General features: G+C 39.3%; 1 protein-coding gene across 1 annotated transcript in view; it reads left to right on the top strand.

Moving 5' to 3' along the window:
- PRKAG2 (protein kinase AMP-activated non-catalytic subunit gamma 2) overlaps positions 1 to 5,362 on the top strand; it is a 619,849-nt gene extending 614,487 nt beyond the window's left edge. Inside the window, exons 15-16 of the mRNA XM_007950134.2 lie at positions 1,075 to 1,168; positions 5,331 to 5,362. Of these exons, the coding sequence (XP_007948325.1) occupies positions 1,075 to 1,168; positions 5,331 to 5,362 (126 nt within the window). The remainder of the gene's footprint in view (positions 1 to 1,074; positions 1,169 to 5,330) is intronic.
- Positions 5,363 to 11,789: the final 6,427 nt, after the last annotated feature.

Genomic DNA, 11,789 nt, shown 5'->3' with positions numbered 1-11,789 from the left:
ACCAGAGCAGTCCTCTGTGCAGTCCCTGGCTAGCAGGGCTGATTTTTAGGTTAATTCTTAGGTTCTGCCACCACTAGGGAATCTCCAGGCTCTGTGTGCCATGCCATCAGGATCGCTCAGAATCGCTGCCAGACTGCAGCTCCATATGTCTCCTTGTTTTGGTATTTTCACTCAAATTCTTCTGCTAGTTGGGGTTTAGTCCACTTCTGTATCCTCCCCTTCAAGGCTCAGGGGTCCAAGATTATCTTCTGTTTCTGTGTTAATTGGTTTCCCTTTTCTTTGTTGAAGAGGGTCTGTGCAGTCTTTCTGCCTAGTCCGCCATCTTACCGGAACTCTAAAAAGTATTCTTGGTGAAAAGGTTGAAATGAATATAATCTATTTTATTTTCGTTCATTTGTCATCTGGATGATTTTAGAAATGAATTTGACTGAGAAAAGATTAAAAAAAATAAACAACCTGTGCCATTGAGTCGATTCCAACTCATAGTGACCTCCATTGAGTTTCTGAAGTACTAAATCTTTACTGAAGTAGATTGCGCCATCTTCCTTCTGTGGAGCAGCTAGTGGGCTTGAACCACTACCCTTCTGGTTAGCAGTCAGGTGCCTTAGGTACCACACCACCTAAAAAGCCATCTAAAAGCTTTTAAAAAGTGACCTTATAGTTACATTTTCAGTGGTCATTCCACATGTAAAATGGATATCTTCTAGTTATTAGAAACTAAAGCGCAACTTTAAAACTTTAAAGCAATTATGTTTAAGAGAATAATACAAGTACCTTGTACTTGGTGTTTTGAGTTCTTTCATGTATTAATATTTTGAAATTTGAAAACTTGTTAGCAAGAACATAGCTGGCTAATTAATTTTTCTAACACATTCAAGCAAATCAGCATTATATTTTAACACATTAGAGCCAACGACTCGATATGGTTCCATACACTATTACTTTCTTCTTATCTGTGGAACGTGTTCATTGTATAGTACATGACTGTCTAACTTTATAATATCTTTCTAATACCTATTTTTAAACTTTTTAATCTGAATGTTCACATGTGGTCTCCTTTGCTCTTGTTTGCAGGTTCATCGGCTCGTGGTAGTCAATGAAGCAGATAGTATTGTGGGTATTATTTCTCTGTCTGACATCCTCCAAGCGCTGATACTCACACCAGCAGGTATCAGTGGTGATTTCTGACCTTTCCCATAGGACTAGGAAGTAGAATAGGGTGCAGGAAATATTTGTTACCTATATATCCACTTATACATTCAAGCTTTATGTGCATTACTTTATAAACTAGTTTACATTATTTTTAAAATGAGTTCTGAAATTTTAGTGTTCTATTTGTGTGGGAAAGTTTATCAAGAGTGCCTAAATGATCTGAGATTTAACTACCATTTTCATCATAACCTTTTCCATTAAAAAGTTAAGATTTCTTCAGTTTTGCTTTATTTAGGACGATTAACTAGAAAGCATAGAGGGGCAGTCCTTTGCGTTATACTTACTGAAACTTTCATCTGTCCTTTCCAGTGTTTTATATCACACTGTTTATATACTAGTGTACATAAAACAAATTACCAAAACAGAGACTTTTTCTCATTGGTATTGTCTGGAAATTATATGAACTACCAAGCAAGGCTGGTGGTTAATTCACTTTCAGGATCTCAAACACTAAACTTGCAGACAGGGAGGGAGGGACCTTTAGAAAAGAAGAGGTGGTGGTTTTATTGTGTCACAAATTTAATAATAAGAGACAAGAATGTGAGGGGTCTTAAAAATCACCAGCCCTCCCTTTCTTCTTCCCACTCCCCCTTCCCCTTCTCCCTTTCCCATCCCCAGTCAGATACAACCAGCCATCTTTGGTGGGCCACATAGACTCAAGACCTCTTGCTGTTGAGTCAGTTCCAGTTCATGGTGACCCCATATGGTACAGAGTAGAACTGCTCCATAGAGTTTTCTTGGCTGTGACCTTGATGGAAGCAGATCACTGGGCCTGTCTTCCATGGTCCCACTGAGTATCTTTGGACCACCAACTTTTAGGTTAGTAGTCAAACACAAACTATTTGTGTCACTCAGGGACCTCTAGACTCAAGACAGAGATGTGAAAATAAGTGACCTGCACTTTGAACTCTTAGGAATTAAAAATTATGTGTATGTTGTGATACTCATTTTCCTTTAGTTGAGAAAGCAATCAAATCCAGATAAGACTAGTTTATAATTCTTATTGTTCTGTTGTTAGGTGAAAATTACCCACCCTAAAAAAATCCCTGCCACATGCAAGAAGATATCTTATTCACTGATTTGAAATACCAAGGGAGTGATTCCAGCAGAGCCATGATTTTTGAGTGTGCTCCTCAGACCAGCAGCATCAGAGCCACTTGCAAACATGTTAGAAATGTAAATTTTTGGGCCCACTCACATCTCCTGAATCAGAAACCATTGAGAATGGGCCTACTGCAGTCATTTTCAAGTTTCAGGGTAAAGAACCTGAAAGTCACAATGATGATGATGTTAGGTGCCGCCGAGTTGGGTGTGACTCATAGTGACTATACAGTACAACAGAATGCAACACTGCCAGTCCTATGCCATCCTCCCATTGTTGCCATGCTTGAGCCCATCATTGCAGCCAGTATCAGTCCATCTCACTGAGGGTCTTCCTCTTTTTTGCTGACTCTTACTAAGCATGATATCCTTCTCCAGGGACAGTCCCTTCTGATAAGATGACCAAAGTACTATAGATGAAGTCTGACCATTCTCACTCCTAAGGAGCATTCAGGCTGTATTTCCTCCTAAACAAATACGTTCATTCTTCTAGCAGCCCATGGTACATTCAGTATTCTTCACCAACACCACAATTCAAATGCATCAGTTCTTCTGCAATCGTCTTTATTCAGTGTCCATCTCTCACATGCATATGACACTATTGAAAATACCATGGCTTGGTGTCAGGCACACCTAAGTCTTCAAAGTAACATCTTTGGTGTGGATAAACTTTGTTATAGTCATTCAATGGAATACTGCACAGCCTTGAAAGTGAGCAAATACCCACTCCACACTTACCTACATGGTTGGGTTCCAAAAACCAAGTTGTTGTGCAAAATAAGCATTGTATGAGTAGGAAGCCATGCCTGTCTTTGTCATTGGTATCCCCTGCTGCCATCCACCCCATCATTTACCACCTGTCAGGTGTCTCCAGCACATTTCAGGATGTGCATGATGCCATGGGACTCCCTTCCCCACCACTTCAGGGGTGGAGGTGGTAGTGGTGATTGGGTGTTACCCATTACCTACTGCCACCCACCCTAGACTGGGAACCTGCTTGTCCTCCATCCACCTCAGCTCCAGCCCTCTTCCCTCTACCTTCCTTTCTGTCTTGCCCACATTCCTCCCCAACATCTTCAGGTGCCTACCCAGTCTCCCCCTGCTTGCCTGAGAACGCCTGTCATTCCCACTGTTTCTCTGCACTCTCTGTGTCCAGACCAAGCCATCACAGACAAACATGAGAAGAAAATCTTTGTGTGGCTCACAGAGGGCACCCTAGTACTGGCCACGGCCCCCAGTGGGGTCTGGACCATCTGATGCACCACAAGATAATTTTTCCAAAATTGTTATAAATGTGAAATGTCAGATGACAAGATAGTCAATAATGAGGAGTAGGTGTACAGCCATTTCCTGCCATGGGTACAGAAAGAACACTGAGTAAAGGGCACCAGGCTAACCCATATAGTCTCATTTTAAAAAGTAAAAAACAAAACTCACTGCCGTCGAGTTGGCTCCAACTCATAGCGACCCCTCCTTGGGTTTCCAAGACGGTATCACTATGGAAGTAGATTGCCCAACCTTCCTTCCAAGGAGTGGCATCATAAACTTCCAAACCAGTAAAGCTAGATAGCACCTTCATTCAAATGAGAGATGGCCTCTTTTGTGGGCAGTCCACGCAATGTGACACCTTCAGAAAAACACCCCTTTGCCCATGGTGAGGCACATGGCTTGGCCAGTGAGGTCAGGCTGGATGTCAGCTCCCATTTGTCCCTTTGCCATGATTATTTGTGCACTGCAGACTCAGAGTAGTCATTTATTTTCTCAATGCCTTGGTGTCTCAAACCATTGTTGTTGTTGTTGTTGTTATGTGCCGTCGAGTCGGCCCCGACTCATAGCGACCCCTCCTTGGGTTTCCGAGGCAGAATGAGGAAAATTATACTGAATGAGTTTAAATTTCCATCCAGATTTGATGTTCCAAAATTCTGAGTCATTAATGCCCCTTCTGTCCATGGTGCTGCAGGGAGGAAATCTCATCTACAGTTGGCATTTGAAATATATTCTTACCATGGAAATGTTATGTAGATAGGGGTAATTGAGTTAAAATTCTTTATAATATACTCTATATAACTATTTAGGAAATGTTCCTAATAACTAGATTATACATGAATATTTGGAGGAAAACTTTTCTAGAATTCGGACCACCTTCATTGAATCAACTAATTAATATATGTAAGCATACATGAGAGAATACATGGTGTAACCATCAGAGCAGGAGTCCAGAAGTCCTAATCCTGAAAGCTGCCTGAATTTGGCCAAGTGCTTTCCTTCTTTAGCACCAGTGTCTTCAGCTATAGAATCACCCAGCCACATGAGTCCTGTCTTCTCTTGAGGTGCAGTGAGGATGAATTGGCACATGACTAAGAGTTGCTGTGCCCATGAGCCCATGCCCAGACCAAGCCCTGCCAGAGGTGATACGGGATGGTCAGTGAGAGGCACTATTAAGAAGTATCCACTGTTCATGCAAATGCAAGGCCCTGGCAGATACTCTTTTCTCCTAATGATGGGCACAGTTTCTCATTACAGGTACCAATCCAGTATAGTACCGTTTTCTCTTTTTCAAAACGTTTTCAACAATTTCCAAATTTAGATTGTTCACATGAGCCTAAATGTCTATACACACATGGAAGGAGTAAGCAGTCTGATGTCAGCACCATGTTGTAGCCCTTTATTCTTACAGATACTTACTTTAAACAGTTTAAATGTATGAACAACCAGAATACTTTGTACCTTCACTAAAACATGTACATATTTTTTGAAAAGATTTTTGGCAACAGAACTCTTTATTTCCTAATTGGATCACATATTTAGAATTCTAGTGTATAGTAGGTATTAAAAGTGAGCTGCTCTGATGAGGGGCTGCTGCCTCTCTGCTTCTCTCTCTTCTGCAGCCTGGAGGATCCTTCTGAGGCACTACAGGGTGTAGTTAGAAAACCCCAGATGTAGAGACCTACTGCTCTGATCATGGAGCACATCCATGTCTGCAACATACCAAAATGTTTATTTCTCATGACTGACAGGTGCCAAACAGAAGGAGACAGAAGCTGAGTGATGCTGTGAGTGCAGGTGCCCTCAAGAAGAACTTGAAAAGCACTCTGGGTCACATTTTACCTCTTGAACACTGACCACAATAGAAGAGAGTAAAATGGCTAAGAATGTATATCAGGGTTTAGTGATGAGTATTTTTTTTTCCAGTTACATTGAAACAAAGCCTAAAAATGAAAGATTTATGCGCTTGAAGAGTCAGGCTTGCATTAAAAGACTATGCCAGACCTTAGTCTGAGATTTCAGATGCTGTCTGTCATAAAAATGCACTGTGTCCTGGAAGTTGTCTTATTTTCCATTTCAAAGGGTCTGCTGGTGTGCGGCAGGTCATGTGACATAAGGTGAGTGTGTGGCATATTCAGATCATAGTGCCTTATGTCAGAACACAGCAATATGTCATCACAGCTAGGGCACACTGGTGGGCAATCTGCTGGACTGTGAATGTCTGAACCTCTTACCAAATCAGCTTGTTTTCATTAGATTTGTCCAAAAGTTGTCATCTGAATATGAGTAATTACTTTAAAATTTTAATGGCAGTTTTGTGTTTAAATGTTTTGTTGTGAACTATATACAATGTAAAACAAGACTGCTTTTTAAACAGCTTTATTTATTTTTACCTTCGTGGCAATTTTTTACACCTCTTCTGGTGGGCAAACTTTACCTTATCCATTAATAAACTATTGATTGTTATTTTAAAATGATAAATTTCTCATTATTTAAGTTTGGATCTGGAAAGGATATGATTTTTAAGATAGACACTGGTAGGTTGTAAAACTTAGTTTCTGGAAGCCTGCATGGAGACCAACTGCAGTGCAGTGAAGGGCAGCTGTTGGAGGACGTGGAGGCAGAAAGGCATCTATTTTTCCTTATGTATTGAAATGTGAAATCATGATGTTTGTATGACTGCTGATGAAATTTCTTTTTGTAAATCTTATTGTGGCACATACAGTATTGTCATACAGTTGAAGAGAAACAAGTTTCCTAGTGTAAGTGCTTCTGAAAATATTGACACTGTATATATGAGTATAGTTTGATTTTTTGGTTGTTGGGTTTTTTTTGTTTTGTTGGCAAATTGAAGAAATTAAAATAAATCCTACTATCTATCATTCTGTTAGAGAAGTTTTTTAAAATACATATTTCAGAAGAAAATAATATTCTACATGCAGTTTTTTACTTAGATATTTCTCTCTAGTTAGAGAATATAAATTCTTGTACCTTTCCCATCATCACAAAAAGACCTTAACAATTTATTTGATTTGTAAACTCTATATCTCCATTATTGCATATGAACATATTTTAAATTGCCACACAAATTTTCTTGTGCTAATGGGTCATTTTTTTTTCATTTCCTAGTAGGGCAGGTATGAGGGACAAAACAGATCAATGTTCTTACCATAGAAATAACTGTGTTTATAATTTAAGCCAGTTGTAATATTTAGGGAGCTCTGGTGGTATAGTGCCTGAGACATTTGACTGCTAACCAGAAGGCTGACAGTTCAAACCCACAAGCCACTCCTTGGAAGGAAGATTGGGTAATCTACTTCACTAGAGGTATCGCCTCAGAAACCCAAGGAGGCATCTTTGAGTTGAATCACCTTGACAGAAGTGAGCTTAGTTTAGTTTTTTAGTAGTACTGGGGGAAAAGGAAAAAAGTCACAAAGCTTCTAAAACAACAGGTTTGAAACTCAAATAATCTGTTATTAATCCATTCCTAACTTGTTCAGTTGTATCCACACACAAATGTGCATGCCCATACCACTAAGTGTATAGGTGACATTGTGTATATTTTCTGTGTCAGAAAACAGTATTTGAGCTGCTTGAAAGAAATGTATTAGTATCTTGTCACATGAAGAACTTCTGTGTTCAGCAGGTCTTTTACCTCTTTACACAATACTGTAATTTTTTTTTAAAGTGTGTTAAACACAAAGATTTGAAACAAATCTATAAATATTAGTAAACATAGTTTTATTTTGGAGCAACTTCTTATCATTAACAAAGGTCTATTATCTTCATGTTTTCGATAGTTAGATTTTTTTCCTGGCAAAAGATAAAGACTTTTGTTGTGTTAAATGTGCCTCCATGCCATTGTAGGAATAAGGTTAAGTGGTAGAGGCATACCTCATTTTATTGTGCTTTGCAGGTAATGTGTTTACAAATGGAAGTTTTGTGGCAACCCTGTGTCAAGCAAGTCCATCAGTACCCATTTTTCCAACAGCATGTGCTCATCGTGTCTCACATTTTGGTAATCTCTCAGTATTTCAATCTTTTTTAATAATGCTGTTGTACACTTAATAGACTACAGTATAGTGGAAACATAACTTTCATACACACTGGAAAACCAAAAAAATTCATGAATCACTTTATTGCAATATTTGCTTTATTGCAGTGGTCTGGAACAGAACCCAAAATTTGTCAGAGGTATGCCTATACTTACAGCCAAGTCTAATAAAGCTGCAGTACTGGTAGTTTTTTAGTGAAGACTCAAAAGGAAGTCATCTAAACGATTCTAGATGTAGAGACCCTTTGCTGATTGTGTCAGCCTCTGGGCTCCTGCACAGTTCCATGGCCCACACCTGGGGAGAGGTCCCACCTCTATGTGAGTTATTGACCCCATAGTCCAGATCACTGTAAGCATCAGACAAGCAGGGTCCTATCAGAAACCACAAAGCAAATACATGTGGCATCTGTTCCAGAAATAGAAGATGTCCACTCTGGTTTCTATTCTGATCTTTAAAAAAAAAAAAAAAAAAAAATTTACATTGAACTAATAAAATTTCTTACAATATTTTCTTAGAGAAATATTTACACACAGAGACAATTTTCTAATCCAGTAGTTCTCAGCCAGAGTGAGAGAGAACCCAGGAAACATTTGTCAATGTCTGGAGACGTGTTAGGGGAGTGTTTCTGACAGTGGGTATATATAGGCCAGGGATACTGCTGAACATTTAATAAATAAGTCAACATCACACAGCAAAGAATTATATACCCCAAAATGTTAGTATTGCTGAGGTTTAAAATCCCTGCTCTAAGCAAAGTCTTATGAATATTTTGGTTGCATTTGTTACTACCTAACTGAATTCACTATCTTTGGAAGAAAAACTAAGAGCAGGCCACCATTCTGGGAAGGAAACATTAGAAATACTTCATAGGTGAATTTTATAGTCCATAGTGATGCAGGTGTCACAGTTTCCTTCCAATAATTTCCATTATTCCAAATAATGGAATTTTGCTCAACACAAAAACACTGTTGTGGTTAAGTTTGTATGTCAACTTGGCTGGGCCTGTTTGAGTGGCTGGGCAGCTGAATGTAATTATTCTCCATGGTGAGACTGGTAATTAACTCCATGCTGGAATCAATTAGAGCAGCTGAGTAGCTGCTGTGGGTAGGTGGTCTGCTTCCTGTATATAAGAAACAGCTTTGGGTATGGTCTCTAGCTTATGGCTTGCTTGAACCCTGCATATAGTCAAGTCATCCAGCAGCCTCCCATGCTCTCCCGACATTGGGACTTTCAGTGGACTTGAATTAACGGCATGCCATGTAGTTTGATAACATCGGGACTGTGCCTTTTTACTTGTCAACCTTAGGCTTGTCAGTCTCAGCAGCCAGTAGCTGTTTGAAGAAAAGCCTCTAGCTTCAGTGGGCCAGGAGCATGAGGCAGAGCTGAAACCCAAGGTTGAGGGGCTTTCACCCAGCCCCTAGAGCCTGGTACTTTGAACTCGGGCTTAAGCCCTCCAAACTGTAAGAGAATAAACTCCTGTTTGTTAAAGCCATCCCATTGGTGGTATATTGCATTAGAGCACCACCAGGTAACCACAAACACTCAGGGGAAAATTCCTTCCCATGGAGAAACACTTGTAAAGTAAATTTTATCAGTTATCTTACTTTCATAAACCTAGAGCAGGTTCCAAACTTATTTTTCACATTAAAAAACCAAAATTACAGAGTTAGGGTAAGATGGTGGAATAGGCAGAAAGACTGCACAGACCCTCTTCAGCAAAGAAAAGGGGAACCAACTAATACAGATACAGAAGATAATCCTGGACCCCTGAGCTCTGAAGGGAAGGATATAGAAGTGGACTAAACTCCAACTAGCAGAAGAATTTGCATGAAAACTCCAAAAATAGAGACATATGGAGCTGTAGTCTGGCAGCAATCCTAATGGCACAGACACGTTGGATATTGCTGAGTGGTGGTAGCACCTAAGAACCCAAAACTCAGCCCTGATACCCTGGAACTGCGTGCAGGACTGCTCTGGTGGCTGGTGAATAAAAGGGGAAGCAGCAAAGAGGAAGGCAGGCTGAGCTGTGGATTTTGCCTGTCAGGAGGGGACAGCCATTTTGAATGCTTACAAGCAGTTTGACCATTTTGGATATTTAAAGTGACAGCATTCTCCCAGATTCCAGGGACTTAAGAACAGGCTCCACTTGCTGGGAACCACAAGGACATTCAGGACCAGACCACTGGAAAGCTGCAACATTCCCCTTGTTACTCTTATATCCCACACCCTCTTGGTGAACAGAGGTGTGACCATCCCTCACTCCTACCCACCTTTTAGGCTGGCAGGAATTCCATCCCAGTCTGTGTGCTCGGTCAGAACCTAGGTGCCCTGCCCTGCCCTAATTTTTTTTTTTTTTTTATTGTTTGTTTTTGTCTGTATTAAAACTACTATTACTACTACTTTTGTCCTTTTTATTATTATTTATTCTTCCCTTCCCAGGTTCTAGTTTTCAGCTTTTTTCCTTTTCCTTGTTCCAGGTTGCAATATTTTTTTTTTTTTTCTTTCTAATGGTTAACCTCATTCCTTGTTTTCCTTTCTGCATTTTTCCCATTTTTTTCTTCTTAAGTCTCCTTTTCTACTTTTTTCTCCTATTGCCCTCTCCCCAGTTACTGTGGTTTTGTTTTGTTTTGTTCCACTCTTTCTTTTTTTTTTTTTTTTTGATTATTGTTCCTGTGTGATCACACAGTCTGTTTTTGTCCACTTGCTTTTACTTTCTTGATGGTTATTCAATTGTTACTTTTGTCTGAGTGGGAGAGAGCAATAGTCCCCATAAGACACACACTAAGAGCCACCACTTCCTTCTCCACCAACAGGCCAATGATAAACAACTACCAAGAAGATCCTGCCTCACCCTTAGCTGCTCTGCACAGTTAACAGAGATCTAACTACAACAATATCACAATGTCTCAGAGACAAGAGCATCACAGTCCACATGAACCAAGATAAAGTGGTAGAAACGAGCAGGATACAGACCGAGAATACATCCCTGAGGAAGAAGCAACAATGGAAATCCCTGATAAGGAATACCAAAGAATTGTATTTAGGAACCTTCAAAGGAGACAGACCAAGGAAAACACAGACAAAACCCTAGAAGAATTTTGGGAGAAAATACAAGAACAAAATGACAAAAACTAGAAATGATTCAAAATCTACAGATAGAAATCCAGAAGGTTAATACTAAATTGTCAGAAATAGATAACACATTGAAAGGGCAAAGGAGTAGAATTGATGCAATGGAAGACAGAATTATTATTATTATATTCTTAATAATGAGATTGAAGACAAATACCTGAATACTTCTTTGAAAACAGATTAATCAGAAAAAATATCAAAACAAAATGAAGAAAGCCTAAGGTTCATGGAGGTTACCATCAAAAGGAATAACCTACGTGTCATTAGAATTCCAGAACAGGAAGAGAAAAATAAAACCACTGAGAAAATTGTCCAAGAGTTGGAAGAGAACTTCCTTGATAAGATGAAAGATGAGAATATATCCATTCAGAAAGTCCAAAGAAACCCAAACAGGCTAGACCCAATAGAAAATCACCAAGACATATCATCATCAAACTCATCAAAACCAAAGACAAAGAATCCTGAAAGCAGTACAGGAAAAACGAAAAGTTACTTACAAAGGACAACCCAGTAAGAATAAGCTCTGATTTCTTGGAAGAAACCGTGACAGCAAGAAAGCAATGGGATGGTATATATAAAACCCTGAAAGAGAAAAATTTTCAACCAAGAATTACATACCTGGCAAAATTGTCCCTCAAATATGATAGTGAAATTAGATTTCCAGATAAGCCAACCTTCAGGGAATTTGTTAAAACCAGACCAACTTTACAAGAAATACTAAAGGGAATCCTTTGAACAGAAAACCAAAAATAGCAAACAACAACCAACCATTAATACACAAGATGACATAACCCAGAAATCACAGCTATGGACATATCCAAAGTAAAATAAGCTTACAAGATTGTAAACAGGAAACCAGAGACTTCAATTTTGCAAATGAAGACAACTGCAAACCAGAAAGAGGGAAAATACTGTGTAGTTACAGAATTTCTAAATTGTGAGGAAGTCAAGAGAGTTGCAAGATAGAGTGGACTATTCCAAACTTGGGGAGAAAATTATAAATCACAGGGTAACCTCAAAGAA

This window comes from Orycteropus afer, unplaced genomic scaffold (genome assembly GCF_000298275.1).
Source record: "Orycteropus afer afer isolate SDZICR_OR568_19922 unplaced genomic scaffold, OryAfe1.0 scaffold00264, whole genome shotgun sequence".
Lineage (NCBI taxonomy): Eukaryota > Metazoa > Chordata > Mammalia > Tubulidentata > Orycteropodidae > Orycteropus > Orycteropus afer.
The sequence above is the reverse complement of the archived record's forward strand: the minus strand, read 5'-3'. Positions and strand labels throughout refer to the sequence as shown.